Source organism: Paralichthys olivaceus, chromosome 24 (assembly GCF_024713975.1).
Source record: "Paralichthys olivaceus isolate ysfri-2021 chromosome 24, ASM2471397v2, whole genome shotgun sequence".
In the NCBI taxonomy this organism is placed as follows: domain Eukaryota; kingdom Metazoa; phylum Chordata; class Actinopteri; order Pleuronectiformes; family Paralichthyidae; genus Paralichthys; species Paralichthys olivaceus.
This window is the reverse complement of record NC_091116.1, coordinates 5,535,603-5,551,735: the sequence shown is the minus strand read 5'-3', so window position 1 is coordinate 5,551,735 and position 16,133 is coordinate 5,535,603. Positions and strand designations below refer to the sequence as shown.

The window sequence follows — 16,133 nt, the reverse complement described above, 5'->3', positions numbered from 1 at the left end:
GGGGGGGGGGGGACAGGGAGGGAGAGGAGGGGTGAGACATGCCACGAAGACAAAGAGTGTGGGGGGGTGAGGGAGGGAAAGACAGTGCGATCAGGAGAATGATGTGTGTTTGTCACAGCAGTAGATATCGATGCCCGCAGCGGGCGTCTCTGTTTAAAAGGATTGATTTAATTTCACCGAGACGACACAATATTCTCCTTTAAGGCACCATGGGAGTAATTTCTCAAACGATGGCACTCAAGACACAATTAAAAGTTCTCCCAGCTTCCAGAAGACGTGCACAAAATGAACGCTGAGCACGGACAACGTACGGCTGCATACGAATCTAACGCTGAGCGTAAATCAGCCTTAACTCACAAGCAAGGGTTTTAAGCTCAATCACAGGAAATAGTGATGGATGATGATTTAAACAAATTAGAACTTTACACCAAATAATTATTCCTCCCCAGGAATGTCTTTGTATAAAACAGAACAAGCCAAAGTACCCATTGGATGGTAAATTACACTAAACCGACCCTTAATTTACTAAATGTACATCATACTCTATTGAAAAAGACTTGAAACTAGCGATTAAGATCATAAACTCTGTATGAAAATGTTAAGTGATATTATAAATGTCTACGTCTGTGGTGTACACAACATGGAGCCGGGCCAGAGTTACAAGGTGATCAAGGAATCTTGCAGCATTAACTTTGACATATGGCCACTTGTGCATCAGCAGTTGAAAGGCGCCTGTAAGTGGCTGTTACACATTTTTAAATGGATGTGAGTTTTCACGACAGGAGTTGAGATAATGTGAGAGTTACAGCCTCCGTTCCATCAGTCATCACTGTCATGAGAAGACAAGTGGACTGATGGGAGCTGCAGCTCTCCAGGGACAAACTAATGACCACAGTCTATACATCAGTCAGCATAATGTGGCTTTTCATTTGACGAGTCCAAAAAAATCTCTCATGTCTTTATATGTCTAATACGTTGAAGGAAATTTGATCTTGTTAAGTGAGGAGCGTGGTGCTGTTACTGATGAAGTAATGAATTAGAAAATTCACTTTTTATTATTATTTACCCTTTTGACCACAGTTTATAAAATAAATGTTTGCCATATTTGGTTCTAGGAAATATGTAATTTTCACAAGGACTACTTTAAATTTACAGCTCTACCATGCAGCAAAAAGTTTTCTCATTATTGTCCAAAGAAACTACAAGAAAATGGAAGAAAGATAATAATTTCACCAAGTTTTCACTTTTAGATACTGTCACTCACATTATAAAGAATTCAATCAAAATTAAAACACAGGAATATATCTCTATATATATCTTTTGGCCGCTGTTAGTTTCGTCCTTGAAGTCCCTGATAATCATCTTTCCAAACAAACCCTATTGACAAAAAAAAAAAGCTGTTGCAATTACCATAAAATCCTTGAAGAAAAAAAAGAGCAGAATCCATGAACAATGTTATTTTGAAAAACCCTCAGTTCTCTGTATGAGGTTTTTGAAACTTTAAAAACCTTTTTTGAATGAACTCCCCTGGTAGATTTAAAGTAATAAAGGTACCTGCTGAATTGTGGCTGCGCTGCTTGAGCCAAATCAGCGACATGTCATGTTGAGGTCATGATGAGGTATGTGGCTCCCCTATAAAATAAAAGTTCTTAACCCACAAATCCATTGCTGACATTTTTTTTGACATCACTGGGGGAAAAAGAAAATATAATAATGATTATTATTTGAGCATTTTAACGATCCTGCTGCACCACACACTCAACAAATCCCCTCTGTGGGTGTTTAATAGAAGACAGGATTGATGCAAGAATGGGGACATTTACCCAGAATACCCCTTATCCATTATTAACGTGATTAATAAACCTCCTTCCACATGTTATATAATCACTAACTTCTGCACGGGTCGCCCCGGCACTGACCAGAAATTCATCATCATCATCTCTGATCAAAGTGTTGCTCTTTCTCTCCCAGGTATCACCACAGTGCTGACGATGACCACCCTGAGCACGGTGGCCCGAAACTCTCTACCCAGAGTGTCCTACGTGACGGCCATGGACCTGTTCGTCACCGTCTGCTTCCTGTTCGTCTTTGCCGCCATGATCGAGTACGCGATGCTCAACTACTACTCCTACAGTATACGCAGACCTCCTGCCAGGATGCAGAGAATGGTAAGCCTGTGGTGAATGTGTGAGTAATGGGCTGGCGCTGGATATTAGCTCTGCAGTTGTCTGTTATTTATGTTAACATCCACCTCCGCCCCAGCCAAAGTTCCTCTTTGAGCAAAGCTGCATAAAACAGACTGTAAAGCATGAAGCTTTCATCAGTATCTTCCATATAATGATCTCATTAATGTAGCAACATGGAAAAATGAACAGGCCTCGTTTTTCCCCCCACTTCAAATGTCTTTTTTGCACTGAAATTTCTCACATACATGAATGGCAGTAACTTTCCAAGCCTCAAACCAACTATTTAGAGACACAAACATCCAAAAACACATTTAATCCAACGACAAAACAGCCACAGGGATAAAAACTACTACAAAGAAGACATAAAGTAATTACTAAAAGACACAATATAATCACCAAGATGCTAAAAACATTTACAAAGATACGCAAACGATTTCAAGGACACTAACAACTGCAGAGACTCACAAACGAGATGCAAACTGACCACTAAGAGACACAAGAGGACTACAAAGAGAGGCCAATTAACGACAAAGACACACAGAACCACAGCAAACAGAAACAAAATGACCGCAGAGAGACACAAATAAATACAGACAGCCATGTTGTGTCTCAGTCGGGCTGCCAATTTAAAGAGGAGACTACAAAAGGGACAAATGCTGAGATGAAAATATAGACATGACAACACTGTGCCCCATGATGTGCTAACCAAGAATTAACATAAGTGTGTTGATGTGTTTTTCTCTGCATCCAGGCCTGGTTCACATTTCAGTCATCAAACGATGATCCAAGAGTTGCTCTAGATGCTCTTTCAACTCACTGAGGGCAGAGTCTTTTCAGGCAAAATTAAATAACAGAAAAAATTGATTGAATTCAGGCAATCGGTATTTTTGGTCACATTGATTGAATCCATAGGGTGTCAACATATATACTGCACAGTGTTCTACACGGTGCACCATATCGACGTATTTGGATTCAACAAAACCCTTTTTTTCCCAGCCATCGTTCCCGTGTGAGAGCCTAATGCTCAGTGTGGGCGTTCTCAAGACTGCACCTGTCGTGCACGCTTTAATGGCAGAGCCACTCGTCTGCTAAAACTGAGTCAGCCACTGCTGCTGTCATTTCGCTCCAGATCTCCCTCTCTTTTCATTATTTCCTCTCAGTGTAGAGGGTTTTTTGCTGAATGTGAGTGTCAGTCCTGGCTGAACAATTAAGTTGTGTTATGCCCCCGTCCGCTGCACAACTGGCTCACTGTTGTATTTTGGCCTGGTCTGTCTGTGGGGAAGCCTCATACCACCACCACCACCACCCCCACGCACCCCACCCCCATCGCTGTGGCCCCTTTGTGCCACCCACTCAGTCGGTTCTCTCTCTCAACAAGACACATCTTTCTCTCTTTCTCTCTCTCCCTCTCTCTCCTCCCACTCTTCCTTTAAGAGCGGAGCAGAGGACTGGAAAAACATGTGTGAAGATTTTTTACCCCAATTAGGTTGTCCCACACGATTTTACAGGCATCGGGGAGGAAGTCACATAATTAATTTTCTCAGGAGTACTCATTCAGCATTCCTGTCTTTAAAAAATGTCAGGTTACAGCTGCAATATGTGATAACAAAAACTACGATTCTTTCTATCACTTGCTTATAGATTTGTAAGAATCCACCTGTCAACTATCATATAATAATATTATAGTTCATTTAATTCCCCATCAAAAGCATTTACATTCACAAATGCATTTTGCCAATGTTTTTGTTCAGTGATGTATTTCTTCTTCATTCAACTGATAAGTGCACAAATGTAGAGAAGGAGTCATCACTTTCTTTTCACAACATCAATAGAGTCTTTCCTTCAGCAATCTGAAGCGCCAGTAAATGTTCGTCAGGGCTTTGAGTGTCTATGGACTTTTGCATGATCAATCAAGAGAGTTTACTTCCTCCACCACAGTTTCACTGTACCAGAATGTAATGCAGCAAAAAGGCAAACTGCAAAAAACCTTCGACATGACTCGATTTTCCATTCGCACACTGCATTTGTACAGATTTAACACTTGAATTCCTTTTCAGTGTCATAAATTCTCCTGTAAATTGCCAAACATAGAATCTAAGGGGTTCTCAGAAGAATTGTCGATGTTGTGGAGAAACGTATGCCGCCCCTTCTCAGCTCAGTTCCCCAGGCTGTTGCTACCCTGTTGCAACGCGCCTGACTGCAGAGAGTGTTAAGAGAATAAGAATGATCAGGAAAACATGTAAGATCACACTCTTACAACAGCCCATTGCTTTGATATCCGGAGAAAATCCAAAGCCCGAATAAAAACAACTTGTTTTACTGTTGCTAAGCTATAACTGGTGCAGGGCAGGGTTAAGCAAAATGTCAATTGCTCCACCATAACACTCTTTTCCCATCTTGCCAAACAGGCCTACTCATCTTTCAACATGAGTCGCAACCCTCGGACCATGATGCCCATGGGTAATTCCCTCTTCTGGCACGACTATGACGACAACTGCCTGTACGAGTGCTTGGACGGGAAGGACTGCAAGAGCTTCTTCTGCTGCTACGAAGAGTGTAAAGAAGGCGGCTGGAGGAAAGGACGGATCCACGTCAACATCCGTGAGCTGGATTCCTACTCTCGGGTGTTTTTCCCCACATCCTTTTTGCTCTTCAACATCGTCTACTGGGTCAGCTACCTCTACCTCTAGTCAGTCATGGGCCGTGAGCCCTTGCTGAAACCGCCGGTGTCCGCGGCTCGTGATAAGAGGTCAAAACTAAGCGTGGAAGAGGAAGTGAAGGGGATTCACCCTGCAGGAAGCGTGAAAGACGCATGCTGCCTCAGGAGTGGTAGGACTGACAAATACATGTGAGCTGGTGTGCAGTGGAAAGGCAATGATACTTTGAGCTGTGGCATTGCGAGGAGAATAAAATGCTCAGCAGCAGAACCACAAGCCCGTCAACATTAACTCGAATGGAAACGTCCCGTTTATGATTCGCTCGGAAACCAAACAACAGACAGCTGTGACTTCAGGGGACAGGGGGTTGCATTGCTGAATCTTGGTGGACGAGATGGCGAAGCACCCATAGTGCCTTCTTTAAAAAGGGTGCCGCATTGAGAGACGCAGCTTCAGAGTTCCCTTCATTATCTTTATTACCTCATCCATCACACCGCTGCATGCTGAGCTGTTTATTCTTTGAAGAAACAAAGCCAGAACACAGTTCTCACCACTGGGAAATGTTTGAAACGGACACTCACCATTCATTTTGTAGCACATTAGCTTTCGTTGTACCCTAGAATTAGTTCTCCTTCCTAACAATAGTAATGTTTTCTTCTTCTTCTTCTTCTTCTTCTTCTTGTTGTTACTGGAATTAGTTGTGTTTTCACAGCGAGTCAATGAGGTCACACATCAGTTGTTGATTGTTAAATATGAGTTTAGGGGCAGTGGTTGTCTGGTAAAATCTTGTTTACTAAGTCAGTGAGCTTTTGTTCATGATGCTTTGTGACCAGACGATGCATTTTACAGTAGATGCCAAGAAGATTTTTTTTTTTTTACCGATTGCTGGGTTACATCCTTACACACCAAATGTATAAGAACCGCATAAATACATAACAATCTAATACTTAACATGCTAATCTCATCTCCGGGCGTATTAGGTATGTTACAGCACATGAATAAACAGATTAGGGTTTGTGCAATATGGGTTACTTCCTGACAACAGCTATGACAAAACAGTTTCACATTTTACTTTCCACACTCTTATGTATATCATTCTGTGTGATGATTTATATTGTTGTTTATCAGACCCACGTATTTAGCTTGAAGGAAAAGCACAGGCAGTAATTCACCAAATAGCGGCCTGATCCACTCATTTGTAATTTAACCTTTTCCCCAGTTATTGCAAACTTAGAACTTACCCCATGTTTACCTTTTGTCTTAATGACGTCAGTTTCCACAGCACTAGTGCCCTCAGTAGACTTGTGTCAGTTCTTCTACTACTGTAAAATAAAATAAAGTATTTGTTGATGGTAGCATAACATTGATTGTGAGTACAGCAAATAAAACAGGATTGGAATTAATAATTAAGAGTACAGAGGTGAGTATAATATTACTGTTGTGGAACTATTGAATAAGTGCTGTGGACTGATATCTACAGCTAACCAGACTCTGTTCAGAGTTAAAAAGAAAAGTGTAAAACCTCTAAAGGTCAATAATTTATACTTTAAATACACACAAAAAGAATACAAATGATAATCTTCTGTTGTAATTTCATTAAATTTCACCTATCAGGACCTCCAAAGATTTATTGTGAGTAAAGTGTCATGTACTGGTCTTGGCAAAAAGTAAATAACTTTTAATAATGGTATCAATCTTCTCCTCTAACCCTCGGCAAGAAGGCAAATAAGCATAAAACTAGTTAATATTGAGCTATTCTTTCAATGCATTGGTTTTCAGGGGCACATGATGTAATTCTGGGTAACCACTAAATAATTGTTCTCAATGAAAATGGTTGCATACAAATATGTTGCGTACAAACGAGCTGAACAAACATTAGTTTTGGCCACGAGCCATTTGAACCCCAAAGCTCACACAAACACATAAACAGTACATGGCCTATTTATTTTGCATTAGAGTCATTCCATCCAGTTTCAGACGTGGAGCTCGAGTCTTGATGAAAGCTTTAAGTATTTCTTTTCCTGATGATAAAGAAAGGGATTTCTGATCTAAAGGCAAACGTTCCTCTAGTGCCCGGCCGGCAGTGATCACAGGTGCTGTAAAATAGGTTCTATATATTGTGATACTCCATTCACTCGTATAATGTGCACAGCGCAGCGCTAACATGGATGATACAGGATGGTTGTTGCTGACTCTTGATGGAGTCACCTCCTCAAACATGTAAAATTGCCATACGTGGAGTCAAACCCACGAGTTCAAATAGACACACACGCACACACACACGCACACACACACACACACACACACACACACACACACACACACAGGGACGGACGGTACAGACGGCGTTTTGTTTACTGTTATATGGTGTTTTTTGCAGTCGTTTGGCTTTGTAGAACAATCAAACCCCAATCCCCTTCTCCTTCTCTTCCCCAACACACACACACACACACAGGCCCCCCACCCCCACGTATTTGTATGTTCAGAGAAAAAGCTTTTATGTAAGATGTATCTAATTAATGTTTCTATTTTCATACAGTTATATATGGAATGTATGTTAGGGCCAGTAGCGAGGCCGGAGTCAATCTGGTTCCAGTTCAGTCAGCTCAGGCCTCCTAAATGAGTTTATATTTAGGGCTGCTACATATTCATAAGGCCTCCAGACACATTTGTGTCCTGTCCAGAGGTTTGGAATTACAAATCAAATTGCCTCGAGTGACGCTAGAGATTCAGCAGAAGGGCTGTTACCCTGTGGGCCATTACTTACTCTGCTGATTTAATATATTAGCTCATAGGAGACATTGAAGTTTCATTAGTATTTTGACATTATATCTATCTATCTATCTGTCTGTCTATCTAGCTATCTATCTATCCACGAGCTGACTGAATGGAACAGAGCTTGGCTCACACAGCAGTAAACTCTCCTCACCTCTGATATTTCTACTACACTTTATAAGTGTCTTCGTCTGTTGAGATACTTCAATAAAACAAATTCACTATTTTCTACGTCTTGATGAAAATCACCCGTGTGTTTCAACTGACTGAGACCTGTATTAGGAATCTGAGTGCTAACCCAGGATCAGCATTGGCAAACGTAATGAACAGGAGCCTCTTCCAGAGACCTAATCTCTGCATTATCGTCATCCACTAAGAGAGTGACACAAAAAGTCCTAATTTATTATTTAAGAAATTTGGATTCTCAGTAAGGTCTCTGAAGGGCGGGGCTGCACACAAATAAAAGCCACCCTGATCTTGGATCAGCACTCCAAAGGAAAATATTTTATGAAATCAGGATCTAGAGTGAAAATAAGTATCTTTTTTCTAGTGCGTGGTACATTGCTTATATTAATAAATAACGTTTTTGTCAAGCGCTACTGTGAAGTCTTTTTGTGTGTGAATGAAACCGAGAGTATTATTCCCTGTGTTGTTGAGCTCTGTTTCCTGCCTACAGGAGCAACATTGTGTCCTAAGCTGCCATGAGCCTCGTGTAAAAACTTTTATTCTGCTGCGTTACAGCCATGAAGATCTGAAAACATCTGAGGAACACAATGCTTGGAGTTTAACATGTCTGTCTAGTGCCGATCTGCACAGTCTGAAAAGGTCATGAGTCTGTGGTTTGAATTAAATCTTCCACTGAATTCCATTATTTAATCAAGACACTATTTAATCAAACTTGAACTTTGACTACAAAACTTTGAGTCTTACTATAAAATCTCTTAAAATATTTTTATCAAAGGAATCTATCTAATGTTTCCACTACTTTTTATTTATCATTTCTTTTATCTTACACTGCAGGAATTAGTTTGATCTTTTTTATTCTTGTGATTATAATTTGCTGCCCTCTCTGAAGCATCTTTGTTTTCATACCTGCTTTTCTAAATAAAGACTATTACTATTAATATGTCTATGCGGAGCAAGGTCAGGTCGCTTTTTTATAAAACTCCAAATTACAAATTTATCCCAGATCAAGGTCAAGCGTTGCATATGTTGAATACATAGTGTAAGTAGATCTTTACCTCCTTTATTATTGACCATGCAGTCTGTTGCTTTAACTTGATAATTACAGCTCTCAGCCAGAGATATGAAGTAATCTTCCATGTAATGAGTTTGTCCTGCAGTGACAAGTGGTTGTTAACTGACTTTTTCTTTTGGCAGAGTCAAGAATTTAAGTTCAGATAAGTCCAAGTTTTTTTTTTGATGCAACCCCACTGGTTTCAAGTCCAGAATCTACATGCTAAGAAACAATGACCCATTTGATAAATGAAGCTCTCCACAGAAAACAGAATCATTTACAGTTGTCTTCGGCCTAATAAATATGACACAACTAATATCCACTGACAGATGCATGAGCACATCACTGCTTCACCCCGAGTTTGTTGACCTAGTTTGAAGCAAGCCGTCGTGAACGTTGTACAATTGAGTCAAAAGGGTGAACGTTGCATCGCAGAGCTCAACCGCCGCCAAAACTGGAAGACGGTCCTTCCACCCACGCGAGGGGAAAAAGCAGGATGGCACGGCAACACAGTGGATGTGGTGAGGAAGGCAGCAGAGAGCTGAGCTGTCTGTGTGAGAGTGTGTGTGGAGTAAAGCAACAGCTTTCCTCACAACAAGAATGGACACCCCCTGTGAGAAAATGTGTGTGTGTGCCTGTGTGTTTGAGTGTGTGTACATAAATTCATGCATGCTTGCCTGTATGCCTCAGTGAGAAGGGACTCTGTAGTGTGTGTGTTTGTGTGTGTGTGTGTGCCAGCAGTGTTGTGTGGGTATTAACAGATGTGCACAGTTATTGGATGTGTATTTTACCTATTAAATAACAAATTACAGTTAAATAGTTCATGATTTTTGATGATGATGATATGAGGGGGAAAGATAATCTAAGGCCTAAAAGTATTTTGGACATTTTCAAATCCTATTTCAGATGAGTCCTAACCAGATGGACAATGCATCTCCACTTCTTCCCACTAATTAAGCCAAAACATCCAGGATACGAACGCTACCATCCACCGAGACATGCCCTCGAGTCCAATCGCGACGCTTCAGTCAATGGTTTTAACTCGAGCGATTCCACAAGAGGAGGTATGTTTGCGACACTTGATGCATGAAGCTTATTGCTGTTTTCATCGTTCACCAACTGGTCCTAAAGTTCTATCAGTAGCAGAACAAACAAGTTGAAAACAGTGTTCCAATAAGAAAAGTACTGCAGCAACAACAGGAGTAAAATCCATTGGTTCACAGTTCTCTGTCTGACACCAGCTACACAAACTGATCCAGGGAGGCCACGGAGCCCCCGAGCAGTCGGCTCAGTCGATCTGCCAACAGCAGCAGCCGGGTCCAGTCGTGTATGTTTGTTTTTGTGAGACTAAATGGTTTCATCAGGGAGCTGTAACCATGTGTCCCACCGCTCTGCCTAAAGCATCCTGTACTTCTCACACTGTACTCAGTTAGGAAACAATATGAAACGCTGCAACGTTTCCATTTATGTGGCTGGCAGCTGGTTTGGTAACAGATGAAATCAAGTGTGTGGGAGAAGCTTAAAGGTATTATCTCGTCCAATTTTAGAGTGCAAGGGGATGGCTATTTCCTGAAGGCAGTGCATACCAATTCAGACATACAAACAAAGGGTGCATTCATTTTTGAAGATAGTTGCTTTCACAGTCTAATTGGAGTATTTTGTAAATATTCATGAGTTTTACTTAACTGTGTCATATTTGGAATATTAACTATATTTTTTGCCTTTAAAAATTAAAAACATGAAATGTATTTATAAAAAGTGGTGTTATTTCCTGAACTTCCTACTGTCCCACTGCGACTGTAAGAAGACGACGTTGTACGGAATCTTCATCATATCGTCGTCAAAAAACCTTTCAAAAAAAATTCAAACTTTTATTTCCAAGGTCACCTCTCTCAGGGAGAGTATACAACTCCGACAACATCCACCAGGAACACGGGGCAGTCGAGTTTTGGTCTGAGAGGTAAAACCCAGTGTGATAAAAAGGCTTTAAATCAGTCACTACAGCTGAGCAGGATATAAATAAGACCCTGAAACTTGAGATGGACACCCCCCCAACAGTGTAAATTATAACCATGGACACACAGACACACAGACACACAAACACACAGACACACAGACACACACACACACACACACACACACACATTTGTGATGTAGTTCAGGATATGAACAGTTAATGATCCTGAGATATGAGAAGGTCTGACAGATAAATGGTAACAATAAATCCTGCAGGTGTGTGTGTGTGTGTGTGTGTGTGTGTGTGTGTGTGTGTGCCCATCATGCATATTGATCAAATGGTCCATGACTAAACAAAGACTGTAAGTGACTCCTCAACCTGATGTATCAATACACCAATGTGAAACAGACGGGAGATTTTGCACCCAGTATAACCATCTGTGAATTGTCTTGTCGAACACATACAGACTTTTGGGAATATCTCAGTGTTTTTGTGACATCTCCGTGCCGGTTTCGGCTGGGGTGCCACAGTCTCTTTGATAATAGAGGGCTTTCAGGTGTAGCAGTGCTTCCTCAGGCAGCGCCACGTCTTGGGAAATAGCGCATGTGAAAAGCTGATTGCGTTCATATATTTGTCTCACAAGGACACGGGGCGTTTCTTCCTTTTCCGTTTTCTCAGTAGAAGCTGATGGCTTCCAGACAGAAGGATCAATTCTGAATTTGAATAATGCAAGATGTTTGTTATGACAGCCCCCGACAGGGATGTATGATAATAAACTGATAAAAACGAATTGTAGCTCTGCATTAGACTCTGCCTGTGTGAGGCTCATCATGATGTTTTTGCGTCACACTGCTACACTACATTTTGTTATTAGGCTCACACAGTTGTTGTGAGGATTCACAGAATGAGTGCATGTGTCACTTCGTATCTGACAAGCTCAGAAATGGTTCTAAGTTCCAGCTAATTTAGGCCGTAGCTGCAATTTAGTCCTAAGGTCCAAATGAGTGGGTGGTTTGCTGAACTGCAGCGAAGCAGAAGCCACAAGCTTTTAAAGTTCATTATACTTGGACCATATTATCTTATCTTGCATTATTACATTACCTCACTGGTACACTTCTGATTTGATTTTAAGATACTGGTCCGCTCTGGAATCACACCTACATCCCTGATCTTCTGACACCACACAGGCTTGTTCTCCACCTGAGGTCTTCATCCCAGGATTTGCTCTCCATTCCACAAACTCGGCTGAAGACCAGGAGGGACTGGGACCTTTCTGTCACCCACTCCAGGGAACGAACTCCCTGGGGTCAGCAATAATCTCTTTTAAATCTTAAAATCCCATTTTTTATAAATCTGCTAATTGGGCTTGTGGTCTGAAATTACATTAAGTACATCACCCTATAACACTGATTTTATGGAATTCTTATTTTTATTATCTTAATTATTGTATATTGCTCTATTTAATTTCTTTTCCTTTTTGTTATTTACTTGCTTTTATCATTTCATCTTGTAAAGCAGCTGTAAAAAATAAAGTGTTATTGTTATTATTACTAAAATAATTATTTATTGGCTACTGAAATACTGTATTATCATTATCAAGTTTATTTGGCTACTTTATTAGCAAACAGCTACTTGTAATATACAGAGTGATATTAGCAACCATTTGGAGTATTAATGGATTTAAGCCTATTTATACTTTATTGTTTTTCTCCCTGTATTTAGAAAATTTGAGCTCATTTTTCACTTGAGCTTGTTACAAAATGTACATTTGTAAAGAATGTTACTTATAAATACAACAAAATAAAAAACATGTATTATTTTTCTATTGTCCCGTGACATATATCATGATTTTACTCGACCCTGTGTGTCTGGTAGTTGAAGCATGTTCATTTCTTCTCATTATTTCCTGATAACAAAGTACAAATAATTGGAATGAGTGAGAGAAGTGTGTGAGATGGGACTGTGGCAAATCTCCACCGGCTGCCCAAATTCATGATGCAGTGATATGAACATGATAATGGGAAAACATTGGGCTGGGGTCATTAGCAGTTCTCGCTCTCTCAACCATCTGAGTTTATTTCCCCAGCAGCAGCAGGAGGAGCATGAACACAAGGCGAAGAAAAAAAAACCATAACACTTATTGTGAGCGTTAATAAAGGTGATGCAATTAAGTGTCTTTTGGAAACAGCCTGTGGTTAGTGACGGGCTGCTGCTCAATTCTAATATGCTAAACTTTTGAAATTGCTGAAGAACTAGAAGATTTATGATCAAATGGAAGTGAATAACAATCCCTCTGTCAGAGCCTACGAGGATTAAATCATCGGTCGTGCGGCACCGTGGTGTGATTGCGAATTGATCAGTGACAGAACCAGATGAACTCAATGAGATGTTCACTCATCACATGCGAAGAGGAAAGTGTTCTACTGCAGGACACGTTGGAGATTTACAATCACTGCAAATTAATACAACTTCTAAACTTGTGATTTTCTGTAATGTCTTGCATTTGTTAATCGGTGCCGTCATTTTAGCGTTCAGGCGTTACAAGGATATTTAGACTTTTTGAGATATGAGCCTATGGCATGTCTTGCTGACAGATTCATTTGCATAAAGCAAAATACAGTGGACAGGAGAAAGTTAGCTTTGCTTTCGTTGTACTCTCCGTACAGCAGCGTAGAGGCAGCTCAGCTCCCAGTCGCTCAGAGTTATATCTCATCAGCCAATAAATCAATACATGATCAAATATGATCATAATAAGTGAAACACTTGTTGTTGGTGCCTTATTCAAATGTATTGATTAGATGCCACTTCTCTGAATGCTTGCTGCTTTAAATATTCTATTATCGTGTCACAAAACAACTAAAATCTCTCTGGAGTCTGGTTCATCCATCTCCAGCTTTAATTATTTAGCAGGAACAAGTTGCTGCGTCAAGTTGTGCAGCCACAACGTGTTGCTGCTTTTTTATGGAGTGATTTTGAACTGCAGCAATAAAGGAATGCCAGGAGCTCTGCATACGCTTCATAACACAGAAATGAAAGATTAAGAATATATCCCTTATCCATAATCGATGCCATAAACTGCTGCATGTGTGTGTAGTTTACTGCATGAATGGCTGTTGTCCCGCTCGTATATATCTGCCAGCGTTAATGGAAACTTCACAGCAATTTCAGAACTATATGAGGCATGAAAAATGTTAAAATGCCTTTTTACTCAAACTGAATCTTAACGTCTTGAAGAGCGCGACAGTTGGGTAGGTTTCAGACGGATGACGGCATCGGGAACATCGTCATTTATTACTCCTCTGTACGAGCGCAGGTACGTGGTAGAGTAGGAAACAACTGAGAAAAGAATAATTAATTATTAATAAGGGATAAATATATAAAAAACAAACAGATAAGCACCACTTCAAAAAATCAGCATGAAGCAGCAGAATACTGGGATTGAGGCAACAACAATCTCTGCCTGACTAAATAAAACTGATAATCTGAAGAGTTAAAAAAATTAAAACAGAGGGTGTCCTTTTCATTACTGTTGCAAATTGGATTGTGGAATAAATGTCCTGAAAAACACATCACTGACAACGTCCAACCCACAAGACATTTGGGCCTCATCTGAGGTTTTTCATTAATGGAGACTCTGGGGAAATCTGTTAGTTGGCGAGGTTCGGCTGAATTTCAGCCATATGTGGAAATGTTTACAACTCAGCAGAGCAGAAAGAGGGTAGGGCGGCCCGGCGCACAATACCGACCGATGACGACTTCATTTGAGATGCATCCTGCTTCTGTCTCTGTGCCGGAAGTGAAGAATAGATTCCAAGAGAAATGAAAGATCATCTGTCCAAGAGGAAACCTTCCAATCAAAATAGAAATCAGAAATATACTGCAGTTATTAGGACTATAAATATACTATGTACTATATAGGAAATCCTTTTGTTTTTGCTGAAAGTGAAAACAACGAGCTGACAGACACTAACATATAAATAAAATATTGCTTAGAGCAGTTGTAACATTGTCTTTTTCTACCTTTTAATAAGAAACAATAGTGAACGAGCAGAAAACCCATTCAAACCATCTCTTAGGCTGTGGTTCAAAAGTCTTCTAAGTTAACCTTCTCCTACTTTCCTGCTCCAACTCCAGTCCCACTTTTATAACTTCACACATTTATCAATCAAACTATTTAAGGCTGCTCTGGATCGACAATGTTCCGTAACTGCTGCCAGCAGACGGCTGCGCTTTACACTTCTCAGCGGGGAGGCCAGCACCGGTGTTGTTTCTGCACTTCATAGCATATTTTACAAATTGCATGTATCTTGTCAAATTAAGTTTGCAAAGGGGGATGGAGAAACTGTCGCCAAGTATTTGATTTTGTAGCAGTTCAGGTGAAATGTGAAGTTTTCCTCCTCACAGATAACCTCTGATTCAGCCCCACACGCCTCCAACTTGGATGTCCTTGTAATCAGGGAAAACATTGGACTCAGGTTGGGTTTGGATACAAAAACAGAAAGCTTGTCACTGTCAGGTTGAGCTGAGTGAGTTTCCTCTCTGGCTTGGTTGCTTCTTTTTTCTGCATTTTTTATTGTGCATGTTTGTCTTTGTATAAATACAAAAAGCTCACTGGATAGATAAACATCCACAGTGGCATTTCCTCAATTTGATCTCCTGTTTCACTGTCTGCACAAAACCAGGGCTTTAGGGAAATCCGTGGGCCATCACGGTCATTATCTCAGCGTGATTAAGAGAAATGAGCAACCGTCGACCAAACATCTGCGGCAGCTCTGTAAAGGGGAAACCTGAGGCACAATCATCACGTCCACCAGCTGTCACCACTGGGCCTGCACACTCCTGAGGTTGGCCACCGTGATATTTCTGATACCACCATTGGCACGTGTACTTGGAGTTCAAACATGTCTGTGGGGCTGTTTTAGCTTCTTGGCTCACAATATAACTTTTCTTTTATCCCTTTGGTTTTAAGCACAAGCCCAAACTTATAGAATTTGAGATCTTGTAGAATAATGACAAAAAAATCTATTAGGCTTTTAAACCAAAACGTTCAAAAGCAGAATATAAAATCAAATTGCGATCAGGTCCTACTTTGGATTGACCACCCATGTATTCACTCACTTTGAGTTTTTTATGGCGGTGGACTGAAAGGATTTTAAGCACACATGTAGATTTGCTTTTATGATTCATACAAAAGACCTTGAGAAACACCAAGCAAGTGGGTGTCTTAATGGAGAAAGAAATGTGAAGCAAGAAAACAGACAAAATGTTTTCAGAGCTTACCCCCGACCTCAGCTACAAGCCATCCTCTGTCTTTGCCGTGC

At 40.5% G+C, this 16,133-nt stretch overlaps 2 protein-coding genes across 7 annotated transcripts in view; one reads left to right on the top strand and one right to left on the bottom strand.

The window, feature by feature from the left end:
- The window catches only part of LOC109639744 (gamma-aminobutyric acid receptor subunit gamma-3-like), a 63,151-nt gene extending 54,940 nt beyond the window's left edge, over positions 1 to 8,211 (top strand). Inside the window, exons 9-12 of one of the 3 annotated variants that reach the window (XM_069521293.1) lie at positions 1,972 to 2,168; positions 4,595 to 4,812; positions 6,257 to 6,263; positions 7,890 to 8,211. In XM_069521293.1, the coding sequence (XP_069377394.1) occupies positions 1,972 to 2,168; positions 4,595 to 4,812; positions 6,257 to 6,263; positions 7,890 to 7,994 (527 nt within the window). In that variant the 3' untranslated portion in view covers positions 7,995 to 8,211. Of the gene's footprint in view, positions 1 to 1,971; positions 2,169 to 4,594; positions 7,861 to 7,889 lie in introns of those variants that run through there. The other 2 variants (XM_020103366.2, XR_011240385.1) reach the window with 2 other exon arrangements.
- The window catches only part of cfap221 (cilia and flagella associated protein 221), a 103,486-nt gene that overhangs the window by 42,239 nt on the left and 45,114 nt on the right, over positions 1 to 16,133 (bottom strand). Inside the window, exon 26 of one of the 4 annotated variants that reach the window (XM_069521269.1) lies at positions 6,122 to 6,165. The exons of 1 other annotated variant lie outside the window; for it this stretch is intronic. In XM_069521269.1, the coding sequence (XP_069377370.1) occupies positions 6,137 to 6,165 (29 nt within the window). In that variant the 3' untranslated portion in view covers positions 6,122 to 6,136. Of the gene's footprint in view, positions 1 to 6,121; positions 6,166 to 14,017; positions 14,149 to 14,624; positions 14,660 to 16,133 lie in introns of those variants that run through there. 2 more of the 4 variants (XM_020103331.2, XM_069521270.1) reach the window with 2 other exon arrangements.